The sequence below is a fragment of the Arvicanthis niloticus genome, chromosome 16 (genome assembly GCF_011762505.2).
Source record: "Arvicanthis niloticus isolate mArvNil1 chromosome 16, mArvNil1.pat.X, whole genome shotgun sequence".
NCBI lineage: Eukaryota > Metazoa > Chordata > Mammalia > Rodentia > Muridae > Arvicanthis > Arvicanthis niloticus.
The window spans coordinates 64,250,868-64,278,778 of record NC_047673.1 but is presented as its reverse complement, the minus strand read 5'-3'; the positions used below and the strand labels follow the sequence as shown (position 1 = coordinate 64,278,778).

Sequence of the window (27,911 nt, the reverse complement as noted above, 5' to 3'; positions counted from 1 at the left end):
TTGCATTCCCCCCCCCCCCACACACACACCACCACCACCACTGGTTGGTTTTGGCTTCTATGTCAAAGACCAAGTGGCCATAGGTGTGTGGGTTTCTGGGTCTTCAATTCTATTCCATTGATCTACCTCTATGTCTCTATACAAATACCATGTAATTTTTATTACAATTACTCTGAAGTAGAGCTTGAGATCACAGATGGTGATTTCTCCAGAAGTTCTTTTATTGTCAAAAATAGTTTTCACTATCCAGAATGTTTTGTTATTCCAGATGAATTTGAGAATTGCTTTTTTTTTTTTTTTTAGCTCTGTGAAAAATTGATTTGGAATTTTGATGGGGATTGCATTGAATCTGTAGATTTTTTGGGGGAAGATGGTCATTTTTACTGTGTTAATCCTATTGATCCATTCACATGAGAGATCTTTCCATCATCTGAGGTCTTTTTTGATTTCTTTTCTCAGAGACTGAAGGGTTTGTCATACAGATCTTTCACTTGCTTGGTTAGAGTTATACCAAGATAATTTACATTATTTGTAACTATTGTGAAGGGGTTGTTTCCTTAATTTCTTTCTCAGCCTGTTTATTCCTTTGTGTAGAGGAAGGCTACAGATTTGTTTGAGTTAATTTTACATCCAGACATTTCGCTGAAGTTGTTTATCAGGTATAGGAGTTCTCTGGTAGAATTTTGGGCGTCGCTTATGTATACTATAATATTATTTGCAAATAGTGATACCTTGACACCTTTCTTTTCAATTTGTATCATTTGACAAAGTTTTGTCATCTAATTGATCTAGGTAAAACTTTGAGTACTATATTGAATAAACAGGGAGAAAGTGGATAATCTCTTGTCTCTGATTTTAGAGGGATTGCTTCAAGTATCTCTCCATTTAATTTGATGTTGGCTGTTGGTTTGCTGTATATTGCTTTTATGATGTTTAGGTGTATGCCTTGAATTCCTGATCTTTTCAAGACTTTTAATATGAATGGGTGTTGTATTTTGTGAAAGGCTTTGTCAACATCTAATGAGATGATCATGTGGTTTTGTTCTTTGAGTTTGTTTATATAGTGTATTAAGTTGATGGCTCTCTGTATATTGAATCATCCCAGCATCCCTGGGATTAAGCCTACTTGATCATGGTGAATTAACATTTTGATATGTTCTTGGATTCGGTTTGTGAGAATTTTATTGAGTATTTTTGTATAGATATTCATAAGCGAAATTGATCTGAAGTTCTCCTTCATTCTTGGGTTTTTGTGTGGCTTAGGTATCAGTGTAACTGTGGCTTCATAGACTGAATTAGGTAGTATTCTGTTTCTATTTTGTGGAATAGTTTGAGAAGTATTGGTATTAGTTCTTCTTAGAAGGTCTGATAGAACTCTGCACTAAAACCATCTTGCCCTGGACTTTTTTTTTTCTTTAATTAGGAGACTTTTAATGACTGCTCCTATTTCCTTAGGGGATATGGGTCTGTTTTATCTAGTACTGATTTAACTTTGATATCTGTTTACTGTCTAGAAAAATCATTCAATCCATCTAGATTTTTCCAGTTTCGTTGAGTATATGTTTTTGTAGTAGGATGGGATGATTTTTTTGAATTTCCTCAGATTCTGTTGTTAAGTCTCCCTTTTCATTTCTGATTTTGTTAGTTTGGATACTGTCTTGGTGCCCCTTATTTAGTTTATCTAAGGGTTTATTTATCTTGTTGATTTTCTCAAAGAACCAGCTCTTAGTTTTGTTGATTTTTTTGAGGGGGGAGGGGATAGTTCTCTTTGTTTCTCTTTGGTTGATTTCAGCCCTGAGTTTGATTAGTTCCTGCTGTCTACTCCTCTTAGGTGTGTTTTTCTCTTTTTGTTCCAGGACTTTCAGATATGTTGTTAAGTTGCTTATGTAGGATCTCTCCAATTCCTTGATGAAGGGACTTAGTGCTAAGAATTGTCCTCTTAGCACTGGTTTCATTGTTCCACATAAATTTGAGTATGATGTACCTTCATTTTTATTATATTCTAAAAAGTCTTTAATTTCTTTCTTTATTTCTTCCCTGACCAAGTTATCATTGAGTAGAGAGTTATTCAGTTTCTATGAGTATGTGGGATTTCTATTGTTTTTGTTGTTATTGAAGACCAGCCTTAGTCCGTGGTGATTGGATAGGATGGATGGGATTATTTCAGTCTTCTTGTATCTGTTGAGGTTTGTTTTATGTATGATTATGTGGTCAATTTTGGAGCAGGTACCATGAAGTACTGAGAAGAAGGAATATTATTTTATTTTAGGCTGAAATGTTCTGTTGATATCTGTTAAGTCCATTTGAATCATAACTTCTGCTAGTTTTACTGTGTATTTCTTTAGTTTCTGTTTCCATGATCTGTTCATTGGTGAGTAGTGTGTTGAAGTCTCCCATTATTATTGTGTGAGGATCAATGTGTGCTTTGAACTTCAGTAACGTTTCTTTTTACAAATATGGGTGTCCTTACATTTGGGACATAGATGTTCAGAATTGAGAGTTCATCTTGGTCGATTTTTCCTTTGCTGAGTATAATGTATCCTTCCCCATTTCTTTTACTAAATTTGATTGAAAGTCTATTTTATTTGATATTAGAATGGCTACTTCAGCTTGTTTCTTGGGACCATTTGGTTGGAAAAATTTTTTTCCAGCCTTTAAGTCTGAGGTAGTGTCTGTATTTGTTACTGATGCATGTTTCCTGTATGCAACAGAATGATGGGTTCTGATTAGGTATCCAGTCTGTTAGCCTATGTCTTTTTACTGAGGAATTGAGTCCATTGATGTTGAGAGATATTTAAAAACAGTAATTGTTGGTTTCTGTTATTTTGCTTTGTTTTGTTTTGTTAGTGGTAGTATTAAGTTTGTGTGGTTCTCTTCTTTTGGGTTTTTGTGAGAAGATTAATTTCTTTTTTTTTTTTTTTTTTTTTTTTTTTTTTTTTTTTTTTTTCTCTTAGGTGTAGGTTTCCTCCTTGTGTTTGATGTTTCCTTATATTATCCTTTGTAGGGTAGGATTAGTAGAAAGACATTGTTTGAATTGGTTTTGTCATGAATTATCTTGGTTTTTCCATCTATAGTGTTTGAGAGTTTTGCTGAATATAGTAGCCTGAGCTGGCATTTGTGTTCTCTTAAGGTCTGCATGGCATCTGACTCTGTTGAGAAGTCTGGTGTAATTATGATAGGTCTGCCTTTATATATATGTTACTTGACCTTTTTTGCTTACCTCTTTTAATATTCTTTCTTTGTTCTGTGTATTAGTGTTTTGAAATTATGTGATAGGAAGGCTTTCTTTTCTTGTCCAACTTATTTGATGTTCTGTGGGCTTCTTGTATGTTTATGACTATCTCTTTCTTTAGGTTAGGAAAGTTTTCTTCTATAATTTTGTTGAAGATATTACCTGGCCCTTTGCATTGGGAATCTCTACTCTCGTCTATTCCTATTATTTTTATGTTTGGTATTTTCATTGTGTCCTGAATATCCTGGATGTTTTGGGTTAGCACTTTGTTAGAGTTCTTTAACTGTTGTGTCAATATCTTCTATGGTATCTTCTATACCTGAGATTCTCTCTTCTACCTTTTGTATTTTGTTGGTTATGCTTGCATCTTTAACTCTTGGACTTTTTCATAGGTTTTCCATCTCCAGGGTTGCCTCCCTTTGTGAATTCTTTACTATTTCTATTTCCATTTTTCAATCCTGGTAGGTTTTGTTTAATTTTTTTCTCCTGTTTGTGTTCTCCTGTATTTCTTCAAAGGAGTTACTTATGTCCTCATTAAGATTCTCTATCATCTGTTGAGAATTCTTTGTTTAGCTTTGTACCCCATTTTAATAGGGTTATTTGGTTGTCTGGAGTATAATTTCTTGAGTTCTTTGTATATCTTGGATATTAGCCCTCTATCGGATGTAGGATTGGTTAAGATCTTTCCCCAATCTGTTGGTTGCCATTTTGTTTTATTGACAGTGTCCTTTGCCTTACAGAAGCTTTGCAATTTTATGAGGTCCCATTTGTCAATTCTTGATCTTAGAGCATAAGCCATTGGTGTTCTGTTCAGAAACTTTCCCCCTGTGCCCAGGTATTCAAGTGTCTTCCCCACCTTCTCTTTTATTAGTTTCAGTGTATCTGGTTTTAAGTGAAGGTCTTTTATCCACTTGGATTTAAGCTTTGTACAAGGAGATAACAATGAATTGATTTGCTTCCTTCTACATGTTGACCTCCAGTTGAACAGCACCATTTGCTGAAAATATTGTCCTTTTCCCACTGGATGGTTTTAGCTCCTTTGTCAAAGATCAAGTGACCATAGGTGTTTGGGTTCATTTCTGGATCTTCAATTCTATTCCACTGTTCTTCCTGCCTGTCTCTGTACCAATACCATGCAGTTTTTATTACTATTGCCCTGTAGTACAGTTTGAGGTCAGGGACGGTGATTCCCCCAGAAGTTCTTTTATTGTTGAGAATAGTTCTCGCTATCCTGGGTTTTTTGTTATTCCAAATAAATTTGCAAATTGCTCTTTCTATCTCTATGAAGAATTGATTTTGAATTTTGATGGGGATTGCATTGAATCTATAGATTGCTTTTGGCAAGATGGCCATTTTTACTAAATTAATCCTGCCAATCCAGGAGCATGGCAGATCTTTCCATCTTCTGAGATCTTCTTCTATTTCTTTCTTCAGAGACTTGAAGTTCTTGTCATATAGATCTTTCACTTGCTTGGTTAGATTCACTCCAAGATATTTTATATTGTTTGTAACTATTGTGAAGGGTGTCATTTCCCTCATCTTTTTCTCAGCCTGTTTATCTTTTGAGTATAGGAAGGCTACTGATTTGTTTGAGTTGATTTTATATCCAGCCACTTTACTGAAGTTGTTTATCAGGTTTAGGAGTTCTCTGGTGGAAATTTTAGGGTCACTAAAGTATACTATCATATCATCTGCAAATAAAGATTCTCTATCATCGTCATGAGATGGAATTTTAGGACAGAACTTTGATTTTCAGGTGTGTTAGGATATCCAGGGCTTGCTGTGATGGGAGAATTGGGTTCTGATGTTGCCAAATGGCATTGGTTTTTGTAGCTTATATTCTTGTACTTACCTCTAACCATCTGTTTATCTCAGGTATTAACAGACCTTGCTGACTCTGACTGGACCCTGTTCCTTTTGTGAGCCTGGTTATGATGGGCCTCCTTGAGTCAGGCTGTCTCTGCCAGCATAGTTTTGATGAACCTTCTGGGAGTTGAGCTATTTCTGCATGTGGGCATAGGAATGGGGGCTGGAGCACCTGATCTGCTTTGGGATGCAGTTGCGGACCGGAAAGATGATGTGTCTCTGGTGGGGCAGATAGGTTCTATATCAGTTGAGCCCCGTGAAGGTCCCAGTTAGGCCAAGTATTGGGGTGAGGGGTGTCTCACCTATGAGCCTTGTTTTGACAGATCTCCTGGGAGTCAAGATGTCTCTGGGTATGGGAGTGGATCTTGAGTGTGGGCTCTTCCACTGGCCCAATTTTCAGTATTTTAAGCTGCTAGAAAAGGAGATGGAGGAACACAGGGGGAGCAGGAGAATAGTGTGGTCTCCAGGATACAGTGCCTGCTGAAGGGATGGGAAAGATATGTTATGGCTCCTGGAATATGAATTTAAACATTTTATCCATATTAACAATTCAATCCATAAAATAAATTAAATCATTCTTGTGTTGAACTCGTGTTATGAAGCAATATTATTTTTTCCAGTGTATTAGAGTAGGGTTTTATAGCACAGAAAAATATACTGAAGAAACATGTATCTTTCAACTGTCAGTCATATGCAATGATTACCCTTGCCTGACTTTGGGGACTTTGGGGGGTATTCGTGTTTTCTAAAGGATGAGAAGTGGATATAAATCTGGATACAGCTTTGTAGGAAAAAAAAGACAAAAATAGGGGATGTTATTTTTTGAAAGATGCACATTAAACAAAGGAAAGATTAGGTTTAAAGATTATATTGACCTGAGAGAGATCAGGATAGTCTTCACAATGGCTTTGAGACTGGATATACTACAAAACAGTTGCAACAAGCTCCTCAGTCCACTGTAAGAATATGTGAGTCCTGTTTTATTATAAGTATATTTTATAAATTATTCATTTTATCTGTGAATTTGCAAGCATTAATTCCTCATTATGGGATTCTGATTGAGTGATATTAATTTGACTAGATTCCATTTCCTTGTCCCCAAAAAAATGTAATATAAACTTATCTTCCTTGGCTCATGTTTTAAAAGTGATTTTGTATGTAGAAACAATAGATTTGTTACATACTAAATACAAAAGTTGTTGTAGCTTGAATCATGATCTTGGCTTTTCTTTGTTCACAATTCCCTTCACTGCTTTCCCCAGAAGAGTAGTCTCAACTGGTAATAAAAATCACAATTAGATGTGTTTCCTGAAACAGCGCCCACTGGGACAGCAGAGTCCTCTGAGAGAGAAGCTCTTTGGAGAGAAGCAGATGTGGTTCACTATCTGTGGCTAAAGTGGAGGAAAAGAAATACCTAGTATCATTTGGCATCATTCTGCGTAGAACTGGAGCTTCTGATGAACTTGAGATGAACTGCAAGTCTTATTCTTGAAGAGCAATATTCTGAGGGTTGCCTATGTTATAGCTACCACAATGCAGAACTCAATCCCACTATGATCTTCATGTAAGTGAAGACTTCTTTTTCCACACAACAGTGACTGATCTTACTCATACCTTGGTTCACAGAAAATCTGGGGGGTTAGGGAATGATGTTCAAAGGTCATTGGCTGATCATTGGTCTAACAGATACATGATGTACAACTGTTGCTGTACCCTATTCTTCCTTCAGTGTTCAGCATGTTGGTGGCATGCAAAATAATCCAGTTCCACTCAGCCTAATGGATTTGAAAAGAATAGAATAGCTTGAAGGGGGAATGATTGTATAGATACAACCAATTGATATTGAGCAAGATACTTAAGCTACACTTGTTAAGCATAATTTTCCAAGTGTCTGAAGACAGCAATCATTTTATGAAGAAGTAATTCTAGATTGTAACACAGCAAATCTGTTTTCTAGTCCTGCTTCTGTTAGACTTATAAAAAGTTATGTCTCTTGACCTTTCTTGCCTTAGCTCCAAACATTCACAAATCTTTCCATTTCTACCATACATTTTAATAGTCAATGTACTTTAAATGTATATCCTTAGCTATAAAATTAGAAAGAATAAATACATGATGCAAATGGTTTCAAACTTGTATGTATGTAAATTATGAGCATTTGTTACATAAAAGTTCAACATATTTACAGTGTGGTAATTAATAGAAGATGTGTAACACATAGTTTGAGTGTGTAATATGTATAATCATTTGTGCCTATATTATTTCCATGTAGATGGGCATATAGGAGTTTATATAATGATTGTCTATTCATAACATACCTGAATGTAGGGTAAACATATGTTCTTCTGTCAAAACAGCACAAATTGTCTAAGGTTTAACTGCAGCCTAAATCAGACATTCTTTTGTGTATATGTTTTCCAAAAGGCACAAAGAAAAGAGATCCCATATCACCTGCATCTAAAGAGGCTAGACATCAACTGCCATGGTGGAAGGAACTAACAGAATCACCGGGACTATAGTTCAGAATGGTAGAGAACAATGCCACCTGCTGGCGGGGTTTTGTCTTCTTGGGCTTCTCTAGCTTTGGGGAGCTTCAGCGTCTGCTGTTTGTCTTGTTCCTGTCTTTGTATCTTGTCACTATCACCAGCAATGTCTTCATCATCATAGTGATCAGGCTGGATAACCATCTGCACACACCCATGTATCTCTTCCTTTCCTTCCTTTCCTTCTCTGAGACCTGTTACACATTGGGAATTATCCCAAGAATGCTCTCTGGTCTGGTTATGGGGGGACAGGCCATCTCCTTTATGGGTTGTGCTACACAGATGTTTTTCTCTGCTTCATGGGCTTGTACCAACTGCTTTCTCCTGTCTGTCATGGGATTTGACAGATACGTGGCCATCTGTGCCCCACTTCATTATGCCAGCCGTATGAATCCTACTGTCTGTGCCCAGCTAGTTGTCACCTCCTTCCTGAGTGGATACCTTTTTGGACTGGGGATGACTCTAGTTATTTTTCATCTTTCATTCTGTAGCTCTCATGAAATCCAGCACTTTTTCTGTGACACACCTCCAGTGCTAAGCCTCGCCTGTGGGGATACAAGACTAAGTGAGCTGGGAATCCTCATCCTCAGTCTGCTGGTCCTTTTGGTCTCATTCTTCTTAATTAGTGTTTCCTATGTCTGTATTCTGATAGCAATCCTGAGAATCCCTTCAGCTGAGGGGAGGAGAAAAGCTTTTTCTACTTGTGCCTCGCATCTCACAGTGGTTGTTATCCACTATGGCTGTGCCTCCTTCATGTACTTGAGACCCAAAGCCAGCTACTCTCTTGAGAGGGATCAGCTTATTGCTGTCACTTACACTGTGGCAACCCCTCTCCTCAATCCTATTGTTTATAGTCTAAGGAATCGAGCTGTACAGTCAGCTCTGAGAAATGCTTTCCGGGGGAGTTTACTAGGTAAAGGATAAAGGTTAGCCAGAGACACTCTTCTCTGCATAAGCCAGTCCTAGATCAGGTTCAATACCATGGACTAGATTATTTCAAAATTTTGGCAAAATTGCTGTACCAAAACCTCACATCCCTCCTTTGCCTCTTGTCCCATAATGCTTGGAATGATAAAACGGGATTTTCTGCTCTGTTTGCTGTGTTCATCCCACAGTGAGCTCCAAATCTTAATATTTACCTTTTTTTCCTCATAGATGCCACTCCCAATTATCGAAACAAATCGTGAAACAGGAATTTTCTTAATCATCACTGTTTTCCCAGCTCAGCTAAACAAGATGAAAGAATTTCAGAGTATTTAAGATCAAGGCTAGGATGATCTAGGAGTATTGTGGAGAATTTTCAAGTGATTATATCATGGACTATTTGATCAATGATGTTCTCCCAAGGTCTGAAACTCAGCGTGTAGCCTGGGAGACGCAGGGTAGGAAGAAGCACTCTTGCTGCTTCTGTTCCTCATCCCTCGCCCTATCTATTATCTTTTTGAGTTTGTTGTAGAGCTATTTGTTTTGCCTATTCCTTCTACCTACAGTGTTTCATACAGGCTTCTGGGTGTTGCTAGGGAGAAATAAAGAACTTCCTCAGTCCCCTGGCAGGAGTGTGAACACAAGCTCTTCAGCTAACTAGCTGTGCTAAGCTGGGTAAGTGACTTAAACTGTTTTCAGCTTCAACACCCTCATTTGTAAAACAGTTATCATTACATACTTTTGTGTATGGCAAAAGGACTTATACACATATAAAGAATCTATCAATATACTTGAGTCATAGTCATTTTTAAATGAATGTTGCCTGCTGCCTGCTGCTTTTAATAATGTTATGATGTTGGCTTTTAGTCCGTGGAAAGGTTACTGTGAGTGAGGATCTGAGACAACTTCCTGCCTAAGTTAGTGTGTGTTCTTGTTCCTAAAGAATGGGTGGAACATGTCCTAAACTGACTGGGTCCTTTAGAAAAGATAACTGAGGCTGGCTGGTGAGAGACTATGGAGATGTTACAGAGCCACCTGAGTCAGTGAGAGACAATGAAAGTCTTACAAATGAGAAATGTGTTAGTATGGGGATTTTTTGGTTGTTGAAGGTGGTCATCAGGTGAACACCTCACTTCGATATGGTCCCTTTGCAGAGCAGGAGACAGGGCACAATAAATGGAGCAGAAAGATATCTGTGGGCTGATTTAGAAATATTACCTCATGAGTAGAGAGGATAGAGAATTTCAGCAGAGAGAAATAAGACTCAAGGAGACAAGGAAGAAACCTAGCCATTACCTTAGGCTGAAGAAAAATAAAGGCTTTGAAAAGCTAAGCTCCAGATCCACCAGACTTACCAAGGAGATAGAAGTATAAGGAACCTGAGAAAGGTAAGCTGATAGCACAATTTTATTCAGCTCATACTGAGTCTTGATGGTCTATTATATCATAACCCCCCAATTGGAAATATTTTGGTTATTTATAACTAATTTAGACACTGGTAAACATTTTAGGGGTATGTTCTGATTGTTATATTCCACTGTAGTTAATGGCTTAAGGTAAATGTTATAGAAAAATTACATGTCATTTTCATATATCTTTATTTGTAGCCATAATTATTTTAACTGTCTCTCCTCTGAGAGTTTTTTTTTCCCAAAGATTGAGGAGAGGTTAATTTCTACTCAAGCAAAAATACTAGACTTAAGATAAAATAAGGTGCAATATTCATAAGCAATAGGCTATCTGTGTGAAAGGCTAAGTTTCACACAATCAACAAAGTTACCTAAGAAACATACCTGTCCTGAAAACATCTAGGTATAATACCACCACACCTTTTTGGATTTTTCCTTAAATTATGAACAATTTTATCGACTTCAGAGAAAATAGAAATGAATAAAGCATCATTTTATCATATTAAAATGTAAGAGAGTAGTCAGAGATTTAGGGAACAAGAGGGGACCCTGAATTGTAACATTCTGAGAGTAGAAGCATTCACTATAATGGTGAAATATCAAAACAAGACAAAAAGAAAACAAGTATTGTGTTATCTTTATGTGGCTCTGCTTCATAGAATAAGACAAAATTAAAAACATCTCAAACTGTAAGAATTTAGTCTCTCTCGAAAGCCACAAATTGTGAATCACCTTGGATTTTACTTAACTACTTTATTATTGTACTTTTTCACAGTATAATTAACTGCTTGTATTTGGTAATAATATGGTTCCCGAAATATAAAAGCATAATTTTAGTTAAATTTCCCTTTTAAAAAGAAATACTTCTTCTATAATCAGAATGCAGCAAAATCCTAAAGGTGTGCACAACACATACACACACACACACACACAAACACACACACACAAACACACAAATTAAAATTTTGGCATTCTAGGTAGAGATTAATTACTTAATCCCATAGCCTTTTTTTAACCCCCCACCATACACTTGACAAATTTTTAAATCCTGCAATAAATGCAACACACACACATACACACACACACAGAGCAGCAGCAGCAGCAACAGAAGCATCTTCTTTTCTTTCACACTTGCTTGTGCCTCTTATTTTTCATCACTTGCTGCCACACTATGATCTTCTATAATGCATAAGAATCTGCTTATCAATTGCCAAAGAATGAATTGGTGAAGCCAACATAGTCATAGCCAGCAGGTTGGCTCCGACCCCGTGGGTCCATATATTGCTGCATATGTATGGTGCAGAATGACACTTGTTCCGGGGTGAGAGCCTGAAAAGAACAAAATGAGAAAGACAGAGTTACAGAAATCCAACACTTGTTGTTTCTGTGGGTCTCCCTATCTGTCTAAACACAGATGGAGAGCCATCAGGAGAAGCAGCTTTCTTCCTATCACTTTGAGTTTTTATAAATTTATTCCATCCAATAAATAAAAAGAATTTAAATTTATTCCAGAGTCTTTTTAAATGTCCCTTTCTTTAGATGTTTTTGAGTAAAAACAAACCCAAACAAGTACACATCTTATGCATCATTAAGGCATTTCAAGCACAATTTGATTTTGTTGATCTTTCAATGCCCCCCCCCTATTGTTATTTACCATCTCCCTTTCTGTCCTATACACTTCCATCCCCATAAGTCCTCTGTCCATTTTACATGTCACATGTGTTTTGTTAGTTCCCACATCCCCTTCAAATGTTCTTTTCCCTCTTGTTCTCTTTCTAGTTTCTTTGCCTGTACTCACCTAAATACATGCACACAAACATCACTACCTAGGGTCCCAGCATAAGATAGAATATATAGTATATGGCTTTCAGAGTCCCAGAAATAATTTTTAGATTTGTAATTTTCCTGCAAGTTTCATGTTTTTCCTTATTGCACAGTAAAACCCATATATTTAATTTTCACTTTTTATTATTTAACACTTGACAAACATCTAGAAATAAGCTCCTTTTATTTCTTCAATTTGTCTTTTTTATTTGTTTGTTTGTTTTTGTTTTTCGAGACGGGGTTTCTCTGTATAGAAGAAATTTGGCTGTCCTGGAACTCACTCGGTAGACCAGGCTGGCCTTGAACTCAGAAATCCACCTGCCTCTGCCTCCCAAATGCTGGGATTAAAGGCGTGTGCCACCACTGCCTGGCTCAATTTGTCTTATTAAGTAGAAATGGCAACAAACTGCTTAAAACTTGAGTTTCAGGTTTTGAGCAGACTGTAACAGTAGAGAACCACTAGACATTTTGAGTCTGGGGCTGGAGTAAGGCAAATGATTTACTGAAACAATCGATACCTTGTAAATGATGAAGCCTGAGGCAATACAGTGGGTATATGGGTGGGAGCTACTGGAGGAGAGGTGAGACCAAGATGACCCAAACCAAGATTACAATGTCAGAACAGGAGAAGCAACAGTGGGAATCCCACCTGTTTCATGTCCTCCTTGGTAATATAAGCCTTGCCTTCTGCCAGGGCTTGGAATGCACTCTCTATGTCATCACTGGTCTTGATATTCTCTGACTCCTTGTCAATCAGGAATGATGTGTAGTCCTCCAGTGAGACATATCCTTTCCTGTATGGAAAGCAGAGCAAGAACTGTGCCTTCAGAAGACAAGAAAAGTATATCCCTTCCATCCTGTACAGTATCTCAAGGGCAGAGGGAAACCAGATCCTCTGAAGTTCTCTTTCAAATAGGCTATCTGTCACTTTGGCACTATGGTTCTTCTCTCTACTCTGACCCCCTGTCACTATCTTATAGACAAATACTCAGTCGCTTAGACTCTAGACTTGTCCCCATGAGTCATCATCCATGTTTCTTTGGAATTTTCCTAAGTGTAAGAGCCCAAATAAAAATCCCTTATCTTCTTCCATCTTTAAAATTAGAAAGAATTAGTTCTGTGCAGTAACTTGACCTGTGAGTGGTTCTGTCACACCTACCATAAGCACACAAGAACCTACTTTTGACTGTGACCTTTGAATTACTAATTTCTCCTTAAGGGATCACAGACATGAGTGAGAGTGGATTCTTCTTTCAAGTCCCTCCCTCAGAAATAGCTGAAATTCACAGAAGAAACAGTTGCCAGCTGGAAAATCTGTAGAGCTTGGAACTAATTTTGGGACAGTGCCCTTTACCTCTGAGCCAATCTTTAAAAATAGAGCTTTCCACTTGTCTTATTTGTCTATTTTTAAATAAGTTAACATTTTATTCCATGGATGATTTCCCTCTATGTTCATCTCCAGTTAAGCCTCAAGCCATAACCTCTTTTTCTTACCTCCCTGGATCCACAGCATTCAGGAACTTCTCAAACTTGGGTTCAGGTTCACCTTCCTCTACCATAGGCAAATAGTAATTGAGTCCTCTCAGGCATGAACGGAACTCTTTGTGAGTCAATCTCCCTGTCAGATTCTCATCGAAGTGTCTAAAGACCAAAAGCATTTTATCAAACTCAAGAGAGAACCAGGTTAAAACAGAAAAAGATCAAATTCTGCTATATTGACTAGATCTTCAATGACATGCCATAATATTACTGGAAGACACAGAAGAAGGTCTATCTGTATCTCTGAGTGCTTTTGTTAAACCCAGTAAAAGCAGGAATAACACAAAGCATTGACTACTCTTCTCTCCCATTCTGCCCTCAGAAACCATTGAAATATACAGAGCAAGCATAATCACCAGTTGATTGAAAGACAGGTTTTCCTTTTAAAACCCAGGGATCTCACAGAAGATACAAATTGGCTATAAAATCCAATTTAACATACATAGACTAGATCGTCACTGAAGATCCCATCAAGGCACATAGAGAGAGAAGTTATTATTTGTAAACTTATTCTGAATTTTCTAGAAGACTAAGGCCCAGCCAACTGGGAAGTACTCACTTGTATGTGGTGCTAAATTCTTTCAGTGTCTCCTCACTCACACCTATGGTGTCTCTGAAAGAAAAAAAAATATGAATTAACTCTGGAAATAAAACAGTAAGTGTCAAAAGACATGACATAGAAAAGGTAGAGGAATGTTAATGCACAATATATTATTTGAGCTGTCTAGTTCAGAGGTTGCCAGGCTATGCTCCAGGAGCCAAATCTTGCCAACTTCTATTTCTAAACAGCTCCTGTGACAAGAATGGTTTCAACATTTCTTTATAGCTGAAAACAACCAAAATGTTTTATGAATGATGAAAAATGTGTGAAATTCAAATTTTAAACCCTATGAATAAAGCTTTATTGGAACAGAGCCATATTTATTCAGTTACGAATTATCCTTGGCTGCTTTCCAGTGTATTAGCAAAATTGCAAAGCTTCAACAGAAATTTAATGGTTTGCAAAGGTTTAATTATTTATAACAAGGTAATTTAGAGAAGATGCTTGTCAAATTCTAATGTACAGAAAATGCTTCCAAAGACCATTAAGACTCAAAGCTGTTGTGATATGTTTAATTGATTTAGGAAAAATTAATTTTTTCCTTTATGCTCTATTAGTTCAGCTTGACTCTTCCATTCTAGATATTATATCTTAAATAGAATTTTATAAAATTTTATAAAAGAATATAAAAATTTTTATTTACCCTTTCATAAAAGGGTATGGTTTGTGAAAAGATCATACGATATTAAAAGGACCCTGAAAATTGGGTGGAGGACTCGTGCGCCTTTAAGGAGGATGTGTACACATAGATGGGTACATTGCTCATTTTACAGTGGACCCTGCTACAATGAAAAGTAGCTCAGTTGTGGAACAGAAAAGAGAGATTGATATGGTAGGTAAATATACCATCTCTGAAAGTGCTCTTTATCAGGTACCTGAAGCCCAACCTAGTTAATTTCCAACATCTAACACCATCTGCCCGACTCCCCGCTTTCTGTTTAAACCATCAGTACTTGGCTTGTATCTGTTGCTCCAAATTGTGTTGCATTCGCATTCCCAGCTGGTGCAGCTGATCCCATTGCTGGGCCAGTCCAATGGTGCTGTATTTGATGTCAAGGATCAGAGCCTCTTCCATGCTGTCCCCCAGGTCTTCAATCTTGGTCAGATGACGCTTCATTGCCTGGATCTCTTTCTGCTTCCTCTGTGAAAAGGCCAAGAAGAGAGGCCGTCAATCAAGCCACCAGTTACAACCCAAGAGATAGGGAATGAGATGCTGACTGCCCTAATTTGATCATTTTTTTAAAAGGTCTTCTTATCTACTATGAAACAAGAGCAACTCAGGAAAACTATGTTCCTTCCTTAATTCTCCCTTTGAAAAACAGAAGGATGTCTGTGCAAGATGATGTTTGTCATCCTGGTACTCAGACCCCACCAGCTCCAGTTATCACACTGTAAATTATCTCCATTCACTAAGAATTAGCTCTCTGACTAATCCAATAGCCTCAGTGTGTCCACTTCCAAGGTCTCCCTCATCATCAGGGATGATGGGCAGCCGTCTAAGCAACAATATACTTATGTAAAAAAGTCTACGTTCTCCCAAAGCATTCAAACAAGGGGAAATTATTCATCTCAAGTCAATGGGCAAAGTGGCTCTGAGGGATGGGTGAACACTTCAATGTTCTAGAGTAGATCAGCTCCAGCCCTACCTGATGTCTTATTCTTTTTTCATCAGGGAAAAGGTATATTGGACTAAAAATATTTTCTAATCTTAGAAAGAGACAATAATGCAAACAAGACTGAGAAATACTCTTCTAACCTACTGTTTGCCTCAGTTACATTACTTGGCTTTATCAAACAATAGAAATTTATTGACACTCCAGAGTATAAGCTAGGCAAATGAATATCTGCTCTTTTAGTTAAGGACATCAGAAACCTTTCGTGTGTTTATTAGCTGAGATGTATTGTGGTAAAAGCTGACACTCAAAGATTTAAGTAAACTGGGGCCTGTATCAGTAACAGGCTCTGAAGTGACACTGCAAATTGACATGAGAGCAAGACTAAAAATTCGGGGAACTTCCACATAAAACATCGCCAGAATGCCTCTGTGTGTTTTTCCATGTGCTTTTTCAACTGCAAGCAGTGTCTTGAGCCAGTGAACAGACATTACTTACTTTATTTGCTTCAAGTTGGGATTCCAGAGTTCCTGTTTCTTTGAGCAATGATCTAATTAAATCAAAAGATGACATTATCTGTTGTAACATAAATCCATATTTCACAGACCCGTTAGCTCAAAGCCTCTGCAGTTCATTGTTTCTGCTTCTCTGAAGTTACATTGACTTGATAAAATAAAGTTTCATGAAGCCAAATTCTAATGAACAAACCTTCCATCTATCAATGTTTCTAGATAGATAAAAAGAAACATAAAGCCAGCACTAGTTGTTCTCTGTCTAGAGGGAGTCACATGTCTTCCTTAATTTTACTCTCAAAATCCATAGGGGCCTTTATGGTTAGTAACATGGTGGACGTTGCAGTTACAAAATGGAAATGTGGCATGCAGTATGTGCATATAATACAGGTTGCTTATAATGACAAATATGATGGAAATATTTGTTAGGGACTTTAAAAGGAATGATGACAAAAGATGTTTATATATTTAGTGAAGACACATGTTTTCTGAATATTTTCAGCCCATAATTGGTTGAACATATAAATATACTTTTCATGAATTTTCAGGTGTTTTTTCTATACATTTAACATGTGAGAGAGTTACCATTCTTCTTTTTTTTTTTTTTTTTTTTTGGAGGAACTGCCAGGGTTTAGTCTTTTTTCATTGTGTGAAATTCCTCAAGCTTTCCATCATTGTACATTACAGTCATGTAATGCAGGCACAGTGCATTGCAGTTATATACTATATACTCACAGTAGTATGAGTGCAGGGCTAGGGGGAAGTATGAATCCCTATTCTTGCCCCACATCATTAATTAGGAGCTAGGAGATTTTGATGACATATGATACATCAGCCCTAAAGTTTTTTAACTTGTTATTCTAGGACAATACAAAAAACCCCATAATTACAGAAAATACTGACCCATCCAGAAAATAAGCCCTGGACATGGTGGACCGGAGCAGTGTTCATGAGAAAAAAAAAAAAAAGGAAAATACATGTTAGTACAATTAATGATTCCATTTCTTCTTATTGATGATCATTTAAGTTTGTTTTGGTCACACAGGAACCTATACATCCACATGCTGCTTTCAAACTCAGAGTGTGAGAATTCTCTCTCCAAGACAAAGGGGATCCATACTGATCTGCATGTTAAGTCTCCAACATACATGACAGGGCAATGTAAAGGAACGAAAGCCAGGGACAGAGGGAGATGCAGTGATTCATACAACCTAGATTTTAGACACCGAGCAATTTTTCTTTTGGTTTAGTGGAGAAGCATTAATTATGGACCATTCATCCAACACTAAACATTAAAATATCACATTAGTGATCTACTAATGGGCATAATCTTCATACTTTGACCATACTTTTTATAACTAACATATTCAACTTTTTATGTGTCCCTTTTTTCCAGGTCATTTACTCAGACGTTATGTACATTATCTCCACACATATCTTAAATATAATAAATGAAATTCGGTTATATTATACCATTCCATCTTCGTTATGGCTTTAGTTAGCAGGCAACATAATAGCTCATTGAGTGCTCATAGCAGGTTATGTTTTTGGTCAGGTCAATAAATACGTATGTGACCTTGAGTGAGACAGTTTATCTACTTGAACTTTTGATGATTAAAAGCAGAGGTACTAAGACCCACTCTGCACTTTTCAAGGTTGCTCTGACAGTTAAGATAATGGGTGTTGAAGTATTTTATAAAGTGCAACATGGCATGTAGTCACAGAGCTGTTATTGTTTTGAAGTGTAAGTATACACAATAGGAATGAAGGTTTGCATGTCAGGAAGAAAATAAAAAATGATAGGCAAGAATAAAGAACACAGGAATGGGACTGTGAAAATAGTTAAATAAAAATATAAATCAGAGCCAAAATAAGATGTTGGGAACAGAGTACATAATACTTCCTTCTGCAGTATATGTCATCCCTGTAGAAAACAGCATATGTGGGATTTTAGTTTGAAGAAAGCACAGCATACCTGGTCTCCTGGATCCACTGAAGAAAGGCACTGGCATTCTGTTCAAACTCCTGACACATTTCAAAGTTCTTGATCTGCCTAGCCTCTTCTTTCTGTAGCTCCTGTTCCCTTTCCTACAATGTAACAAAGAACAAGACTGCTTCACATAGAAGGACTTTGTTTGACATAAAAGAACCATTTTTGTATTGCATTGTAGGTATAGGTGCACATTTCTATTTCCAAGCTAACCTGTCTTCCACAGGAACACAGCAATGTGCTTATCTATCTATCTATCTATCTATCTATCTATCTATCTATCTATCTTCTTTGATTCCTTCAGGTGTTTAATTGCCACCAAACCACAAGACAACAAACCAGAAAATATGCCTTGTGTGAATGTGTGTGTATATACTTTCTAATTTCCCTTAGATAGTTTTGTTTCTTGGCTTCTTCCAGAGCTTAATTAAAATAATTAATGAAAAGAATATCTACATTCTTTTCTTCAACACCCCCAACTTTGATATAGATTCACTGGTCATGCTTCCTATGGGCAGAAGATATTGGGTTGTACCTCAAGTTACCTTTATGATGTCAGGCAAGTGCTTCCAGATCCTGTCCAGTACATCCACTGTTAACCAGGTGTAAGGACTGGAGGGCACATTTAAGGCTTTAATTTGCTGGTCTAGCTCTAACAAATGGTTAAAATCCTCTTGAGCCCCAGCCAGAGAGGTCAAGAAGGCTTCATGTTCCTTCTGCAGCTGCCGGACCTCATTCAGAGAAACACAATGAACAGGTTCTGACAAGTCCTCTTCAGTGTTCTCACACCAGTTGTTGAAGGCTGAAGCTTTGCGTGCAAATTCCATGAATAGATCCTCAGCCTGTAGGAAAAAAAAATACAACCTCATCGCTTCTGATAATGTCCCATAGGAGAAAAGAATATTGAGGATAAAAATAGTGTCTTCAAATAGGTTTAGAAGGAAGGTGGGAAGGTGACTCAGAGTAGTCAAAGAATTGTGAGGATATGCTGTCTACAAAAGATGCAGGAGAGAAAGGGAGACAGGGTAAAGAATAGAACAGATTGCAGAGTAGCAATCTCTATCAAAGAGACTGAAATCAGCTGCGACCCTGTGATAGGGTGAGATGAGTATGCATTAGAAGAATTGCCAGGGTTTAATATTTTTTTCATTGTGTGAAATTTCTCAAGCTTTCCACCATTTTCAGATGAAGAGAGGGACTGGTTTGCAACGTTATTTTACCTTCTTGATTCTAAGGGTGGTAAGGGGAGTTTTCAGTTATATTATTTTTTATTCTGAAGTCTGTACTGAAGTTCTACCTTGCACAGGAAACACTCAGAAAGAAGTGTTAAGTGAATATTTGAGAAAAATGAAATACCTGTTTCTATACTATTGTCCACAGCCACTTACATGCTCCAAGAACCCTGAACTTACATGACTGGAAGACAGAACTCATGGACTGATCCAAACACTAAATGATAGAATAGTTCCAGATCAAAAGGGCACTGTATATTTTTGACTCAACTGATTAAATTGTCAACATGATTTTTTCTGAGAAATTGTGAGAATGAGTTTTTTTTTTTAATTCAAGTTTAAACTACTTAGAAGAAACTTGATCTAAATGGAGAAAGGGAACTATTCTACAAAGATTTCAATAGTCTATATGCTACAATAAATCAACCCAAAGAAAATGAACAAGATAAGCATACAATCTATAGATCATTTTCATGCTATATTGAGTGTTATAGATTGGTTGAATATTTATAATAAGTATTTAAGATAATTTTTTGCTATTTAATATGAAAGAAAATAGAATAAGAATGTCATGTAACTTTCTATTAAGAATGTATATATGCACATAAAGCTGTCAATCTAATTGTGTTACTTTTTCATTTAAGACTTATTTATCTTGTGTCCACATTTTTCAATAAAGTAGAAATTAACTAAGAGTTGTGACTAATTGTATGCCTCTCTAACTCTCTGCCTTAAATTATTGTCAAGTAGAATTGTTTCCCTGATCTGGAAGTAGTAACAACAGTGATTATTCTGAATCAACTTTTCTGTGGTGCTGAAAATCAAACCCAAGGCCTTGTGCATTCTAGGCATGTTCCCTATCATGGAATTACACACTGATCTACATTACCAGTCTTTAATTTCTTAGAGTTTTGCTATCCTAACCTGTCTGGACTAGAACTCTATCCTTTTGTTTGTTCCTGAGTCAGAAATCTAGGGTTTTAGGCAGGCCTTACCACATTTAGATTGGCTTCTTTTATATTATTGATATTATATGGTTGCCATTTAATATGCTTCAGAAGTTAGCACTGAAAAGACTTTAGTCCTCTAGATCTACATGGACTACTGAATTTTCAGATCTATCATTTCAGTTACTAGTGAGAACTTGAGAAAGCAGAAGAAGATGAAAATATCTTCTTAAAGGGGGTACACAAGGCTTAACAATAAGTAACACACTTGAGGATTTCTTTCTAGAAAAGGATATACTCAGAGAGTGTGTTTTATGACCACTTTTCCAGTGACACTTTTATCTGGGTTAAAGAAATATACAGTATCAGCTCCACTGTCAGTTTAGTTTTGCGTACAGAAGCTGTCCACATTCTGATTCTATCCACCTCTCCCACTATGTGTTTCTGGTTTCCAACCATCCTAAGTCATCTACAAAATGTCTTAATGTATTGAAAGTGAAACAAAAATAGCAATTTGTTCTATGAAAATGAATTCCTTTTTGCCCCATAAGAATATTTTGTTAGCTGGAGAGATAGCTCAGCAGTTAAGAGCACCAGCTGCTCTTCCAGAGGTCTAGAGCTCAATTCGCAGTAACCATATGGTAGCTTACAATCATCTATAATGACTTCTGGTGCCCTCTTCTGGCATGCAGGCATACATGCAGACACACATAAAAAATAAATATTTAAAAGACCAATTTAAAAAGACATGTTTTGTTGATCCCTTTATATGTCTAAAATGTCTTAAAACTTCCAAATTTATTTTCTAGTTACTGTGTTTGAATTCTCCAGATAATATCTGGATAATTTTGAGGACCTATCATACTTCAGTGAGCTGCACTTTTACCTTAACCTGTCCCTTCCCTTTTTCCATTCCTTCCTTCCTGACCTTCTGTAGAGGCAGCTGCTTCTCTAGTAGTTTCTGCTTGTGAATTCTAGATGCCTCCAGCAGTTGTTCCCAGCGCCTCAGCAAGGCTGCATGGCGCTCCTCAATGGCTTTGGTTTGGATGTGTTCAGCAGCCACCAGCTGGTCTTTCAGATCAGTGATTTCAGAAAGCCTTTCTTGCTGGAAGCTCTGAAGACTGGCATCCAGGGTGTCCTGAGAATATAAAAAGAGAAGCAGTGAACAGGACCTGTGAAACATCCAAAGAACCACTCATATCTGTAACCAACCAGAATTTTATTATAGTGTCATGTGTAATGTCAACTGGGATCTTGATAAGATTATAGGTCCACTTAGAAAGACAGACTTTCAGACAGATCTGCAAGGAATTATTCAACCTCTGGGCAAGCCTGTGAAAGATGATTACGATCAGATTCATTGAGACAGAGAAACCCAGCCAATGAGTGGCACCATTTCTTGAGATGAAATCATAGACCCTACAAAAAGGAGAAAATAAGCCAAGCATAAACATTTATTACTCTCTTCTTGATTGTAGACACAATGTAACCAGATGCTTCAAGTTACTACAGCCTGTATATTCCATCTATGATTGTATTTAAACTGTGAACCAATAAACACTTTCTTCCAAACTGCTTATGTCAGAGTATTTTTAGAAAAACAATGTATGTATGTATGTATGTATGTATGTGTGTGTGTGTGTGTGTATAGTCATAATGTTGTCCAAAAATATATAATTTACAGATTTGAATGAACATCTGAGATTGAAATTATGGCCAAGTACTAGTGCATGTATATTTTATAGATTATTTTTTAAGGATAAAATTGTTAAGGTGATATTGTAACAAACATGATATGACATTTCATATATTTACAATCAAATGAAATTTTTCTTGTAAGACATGCTTTCTGAGAATTTCTCAAACTGACATACTCTGCTTTAATTAGAGGCAGTGCATTATTAGTAGCTTTGGATATATAAACGTCAAAAGCTTTATAGAAATGAAAAATTTGCAAATATTAAAATAAATGTCAAGAATTCTATGTCAGCTTTAACAAAGTAATTTTCATGAAAACAGTTCTGCCTTTGTCCTCCTCCCTCCTCTTCTTCATTGTTTTATTCTCCCTTCCCTATTTCTTTTGAATACAAGTTCTCACTATATAGCATTCACTAGCCTGGAGTTCACTATGTGGATTAGGCTGGCCTCAAATTCATAAAGATGTGCCTACACTTGCCTACCTTTGCCTGCTTCTGCCTCTGCCTCTGTCTTTCAAGTTCTGGGATTAAAGGTGCGCACCACCATACCCAGCACATTTGATTAATTCTCCTTTTGAGAACAATTACAAATTGACTTTTGAAAAATGTATATGGGTGTTTTCTTTGCATGTATGCTGGTGGAGACCTGAAGTTCGGAACTGGAGTTTCAGGCAGTTGTTATTGTGATGTGGGTGCAGTAAATCAAATCCAGACCATCTGGAATGATACCAGTACTCTTAGCTGCTGAGCCATCACTCCAGCCTTTACAAAAACGATTTTTAAATTATCAAAATGTTTATTATTTGAATGTAGTCCAAATTAAATGGAAGAAGCTACAAATGAAGGATCTAAGATGCCCGAGAGAAAGGAAGACTATTATAGTACCAACAATATTCACTTCACATTTCCCTTCTAAGAATATGCTGAGCTGGGTAAGATATTCACAGGGAAATACCTCTCAGACTTTGACAATCACATGTAAGTTAAAGGGACAGAAATAGCCATTGTGGGGAAATGGGGCATCCAGTCTTGCAGAGGCTGTAGAAATCTAACTGCAGGAATATAGCGTCACTCACTATTCTTCTATATTTTAAACTCAAGATATTTTAGATTCCTAAAATGACCTGGTAGTATCCTAGGAGTCAAGCAGAAATAGCATCAAAAGCCGCAGATACTAGGCATTCTTTTTTGTGGCATCAGAGTGCTGACTTCAGGATCTACTAAGAAGATGCTCTAGTTAAAGTGCTTAGAAGAAAGAAAAAATGAAGTGAAAGTCCTCACACAAGAGGAAACCAGGTATATTTCTTATCCTTTTAATTGATGACCAAAAATTAGTCAGAAAACAGAGACTCCCTGCAGGACCAACTGTCATTATAGTTGCCAAAAGTTCACCCTGAACTCTGATGAACTTCCTGCTGGACCAGAGGTCACACCAACTATCAGAAATAAAGACCAAAAAGATCAGAAGACCAAAGAGGAGACAGAAATGAAGCAGCAAAAAGTAGAATGTTTGGTGGATCAGATGTTAAAGCTTCCATCATCATAAATTAATAACAAATGCAAATGAATTCATCTTTCCAACAAATTTTACACACACGCACACACACACACACACACACACACACACACACACACACACACAGGTGAGAAGCTTCATCCTTAGTGCAGTGATAATACTGTGGACTCTTTAAGAGATAGTGGCAGATAGGAGATCTTGAAGCCACACCCCTAGGAGAGATCTTTGTTGTCCCATCCTCTTTCTCACTTACTATATGATCTCATCCTTTCTCCTATATTCTTGCCATTTGCCAGGACCTTGTCATTTCCTGTACTATTTGGATTAAAAGCATTAAATTATAAACTTAATAACTCTTTTTAAAAGCAAGCTACTTAAGCACCTATTAAAAGGTTGAAGTCTTTTTTAACTGTCTATGTGGGGATACACACACACACACACACACAAACACACACACAATGTAACTGCAGAGGCTAGAAGAAGCTGACATCAGGTGTCTTTCTTTTTTTCCTTATACCTTCCTTTTTGAGACAAGGTTCTCTTATTGAATATAGAAATATAAATGCCCAGGACCCTTCCTTCCATCTCTAACTCCTAAGGCTGGCACTGGATCTGAGGTCAATTCCCCATGCATTATCCACTGAGATATCACATCTGGTCTAAGTTTCTCCATAAAACATTTAATTATAGTAACAAAATGGACTAATTATGGGAATTAGGAGGGTGCACAAATGGGGAAAATTAGAAAAGCCAAGAGGAGCCAAAGGAGAAGAAGGAGAGGAAAAGGGAGAAGGAGGGAGTGAGACAAGGAGGAAGAGAGAGAAAGGGAGATGGAAGGGAAGAGACAAATTATAAGAAAGTTAAACTATAATTTGGTTCCATTTGCCATGACATCTCTCACTCACATGCTTTGCCAGGAGTGTGAGGAAGGCAGTGAGGTCTGCACCATTGCTCTTGGTCTTCAGGCTTGCTTCCTTCTCACCTAACAAACAAGAAAATTTTGGAGGAAGCACTTGATGATTATTTACAGTAGCCAATGAGAAAGCTTCCTGATTCCTAGAGTGGTGACTCATTGCAATACAGAAGCAGTGTGAAGAATGGGTGGCTTTTTTGTCCTTAAAATAAAACTGACTGAGACTGCTAAGTGCAAAAGAAATGTTGAATCATAGACTGTAGGAAAGTTGAAGGTTAAAAATGAATTACAAACAAATCAACACACACTGTAGTTTGTTTCCTAGAATATTTTGTGGAAGATTTTTCTTTCTGAATAGCATGATGAAATTACCAGTCTGGAACAACTGTGTTCTGTGGGTTTATGCTACCTTATTCCCTACCATCTGTGTGCAGATTTGTGTGTGTGTGTGTGTGTGTGTGTGTGTGTGTGTGTGTGTGTGTGTGTGTGTGTGTGTGTGTAAGACTGTGCCCAGGAGGATTAAAAATGAGTAGTTCACTTTATTTCCAAAGGTAAAGGAAAACTCTAGAGATCATTCTTCAAATGGTCCTCTTGGAGCAGCTCTGGCATCTTATACCTATCCAGGATTCCACCATGTCCGCCTTCCAGTTAAACTGTTGAAAGGCATGCACATCATCCAATTGTGACTTCCAAGCAGCTAATGCCTTGGCTAGAGAGGTTGTCTTTTCATTCAGAACTTGGAGCTTGGTGGAAATCTTATCCTTGTTTTGAGTTTCTTCCTGTGAATCCAAGGTTGAGAGGAGGAGTTAGGCAGCCATGCTTAGGAGCTAGAAACATGATTCCCTGGCGCCATTAAAAAGCTTGATATCCTTTTATCTAAAACCCCCAACTACTATCCCATAGATCTATTGTAACTATTCCATTCCTCATGTATGTTTAAGAATATTATTTTCATTCTAGAATTAGGACAATTGCGGCATATTTGTTTACTCCACTTTGATTTTACTTATGAAGCTTCTAGAAGGCATAGAATCATTGCTGTTTAGGGATCAATCACACTTTGTAGAGATAATGCAAGCAAAAGAAAGATTCACAAATGATAAAGACTGCACTTCTCCTCCCGACCCCGTTCCATGGTATAGGAGAAAATGAATTTAAAGTACTTTGAATACTCGGGGATTCACTGGCTAGTTCATGTCAATTTAGTACAACCTAGAGTCACTGGAGTCACCTAGAGTCACATTGAGAAAATGCCACCACCAGATTGACCTATGGATAAGCCTATGGGGGCATTTTATTGATTGATTGATTGATTGATGATTGGTGTGGCAGGGCCCAGGTCATTATGGATAGTGCCACAGTTGGGCAAGCAATCCTGGTGTTAAAACAGGCTAAGCCAACCATGGGGAGTAAGCCAGTAAGCAGTATTCTGCCACAACTTCTACTTCAGTTTCTGTCTCCAGGTTCCTGCCCTGCTTGAGTTACTGCCTGAAATTCCTTCAGTGATGAACTGTTAACTAGAAGCATATAATGAAATAAACTTTTTTTTCATCAAGTTGGTTTTGGTCATGGTGTTTTTAACAGCAATGGATACCCTAAATGATACAATAGTTAAAACAAGTTTTAATATTTATAGAGGTTAGCAAAAAGGTCAACAGTGTATTGTTTATGAAATGATGAAAGTGGTGCACATAAAGAGTTAAAAATAATTTCCAGAAGACATCAGTTGAGAGAGTAATGGGTTGCTGGGAAAAACAACTAAATTATGCTTTGAAGAGGTTAATAAAATTCTGTGTTTTAGGCTGAGCATACTGGAATGTGTTTTCAATCACCAGCACTTGGGAGCTAGAGGTGGGGGCAGAGTTAGGGGTGGGAGTGGAGGTGGAGTCAAGGGTGGAGGCAGGCAGGGATCTGTGGGACTGAGGCTACCTAGTCCACACGGCAAGTTCTAAGCCATCTAAGGGCTACACAGTGGGATTTGGTGTCAAAAGAATCTCTATATAATTCTATTTCATGACTTTCTATAGGTAATTTCATTACTATTGTTGTTTCTGTTCTTGGGCCAATCACTTTCAGAAAAGGACACAAAACCCCCAGAACTCACCTTACTAAGAATGTCTTCTCCTTGTGCACAAACATCTTGTACCCGGTTCTTGTGTACAGCAAAGTCATTCTCCAAAGCTTCATGCTTCTTTAGCAAACTCTGCGTGATCAAATCAGCAAAGGCCAGAATCATCAACCTCCATCCACATGCAAATTCACAGTATGTTACTCAACAGAGTTGGTCCAGTACAATTAGTGGACTGGATGAGGGTGCGCATCCTCTGCAACACTTCTACCAAGTTCCTCTTAAAATTTCTTTCCTGTCAAACAGGATAATCTTAGTGGAAAGAGTAACAGGAATGGGGATACTGATTCACTGTATCTCATGTGGCCCTAAGAACGGCTCTCTTTTAATTCTAGAATCAAATTATTGGAGTGAAATATAATGATATCTCAATACCCAGATTCACGCAATTCCTCAAAACACTCCATCTTTGAGACAATATTAAGTACTAAGATCATCCTAGGGCTGGAGAGATGGCTCAGCAGTCAAGATTACTGACTGCTCTTCCAGAGGTCCTGAGTTCAATTCCCAGCAACCACATGGTGGCTCACAACCATCTGTAATGGATCTGATGCCCTTTTATGGTGTCTGACAGCTACAGTGTACTCATATACATAAAATAAACAAATCTTTAAAAAAATTAACCTAAACTAAGAGCTGTCCCTAAAGGCAGGAGTTAAGGACAAGACAGAATGTTATCAAATCTTAATGCAAACCTTCATTTCAGATTGTTTTCTTTAAAAAAAAAAAGACTATTTGTGTAATATACAAGATGGAAAGAGAAGTGAGGATGGAGTCTGAACATTGCTTATATCATCATCTGAGATTTCCTGAAAAATACTTATACTAGTTCATACCATCTCAATTGCCACTGCTACCACTCTCTATCTCCTATCATATTTTAATGCTTATTCTTCTTATATAACATAGTAACTCATCTAAAACAATCAACATAATGTCTATGCCTTTTCTATATCCTCATTTGAAAATAAATTTCAACATAGGAGATGAGATCAGAATAGATGTTCATTCCTTTTCAAATACTATGGGATACATTGTGGCTTTTATATCATTTTTTGGGAAAAACTTATAATGGAAATTTGAAAGGTAATGCATGTTGTAAGACTGAATGCTTTAGTTAACTTTGAATTGTGTGTTTATACCATGTATACTGTTTGACATAACTTCTCGTTAACATTTTCACCTTCTATTTCCAAGTGAGATGTGTAGAAACTAAAATATAATTTGGAAAAAAACCCTGATACTACCCAAAGAGAAAGGATCCCTGGAAACATGATAATAAAATGCACAGCATTGAATAGATGGATGGATTCACAAACTATGACAAAATAAGAAAGTTTCAACAAAACAGATCCTGGACCAGATATCTTCACTGATTAATTCAAACAAACATTTAGATAAATAACACTATCACTTATCAAACTG

General features: G+C 37.2%; 2 protein-coding genes across 2 annotated transcripts in view; one reads left to right on the top strand and one right to left on the bottom strand.

Annotated features, from left to right (window-relative positions):
* Positions 1-6,472: 6,472 nt before the first annotated feature.
* Or10z1 (olfactory receptor family 10 subfamily Z member 1) lies at positions 6,473-10,219 on the top strand. The gene is made up of 2 exons (XM_076914539.1): positions 6,473-6,662; positions 7,523-10,219. Exon 2 carries the CDS (start codon positions 7,624-7,626, stop codon positions 8,563-8,565), a length of 942 nt encoding a protein of 313 aa, XP_076770654.1. The 5' UTR covers positions 6,473-6,662; positions 7,523-7,623; the 3' UTR covers positions 8,566-10,219.
* Positions 10,220-10,372: 153 nt separating this feature from the next.
* Positions 10,373-27,911, bottom strand: part of Spta1 (spectrin alpha, erythrocytic 1) — an 82,155-nt gene continuing 64,616 nt past the window's right edge. The window contains exons 40-52 of the mRNA XM_034520247.2: positions 26,463-26,561; positions 24,975-25,137; positions 24,351-24,427; positions 21,161-21,370; positions 18,599-18,895; positions 18,039-18,151; positions 16,967-16,984; positions 16,050-16,101; positions 14,892-15,079; positions 13,897-13,950; positions 13,293-13,439; positions 12,448-12,592; positions 10,373-11,303 (exon numbers count right to left, since the gene is read on the bottom strand). Coding sequence (XP_034376138.1) covers positions 11,178-11,303; positions 12,448-12,592; positions 13,293-13,439; positions 13,897-13,950; positions 14,892-15,079; positions 16,050-16,101; positions 16,967-16,984; positions 18,039-18,151; positions 18,599-18,895; positions 21,161-21,370; positions 24,351-24,427; positions 24,975-25,137; positions 26,463-26,561 — 1,689 coding nt within the window. The 3' untranslated portion in view covers positions 10,373-11,177. The remainder of the gene's footprint in view (positions 11,304-12,447; positions 12,593-13,292; positions 13,440-13,896; positions 13,951-14,891; positions 15,080-16,049; positions 16,102-16,966; positions 16,985-18,038; positions 18,152-18,598; positions 18,896-21,160; positions 21,371-24,350; positions 24,428-24,974; positions 25,138-26,462; positions 26,562-27,911) is intronic.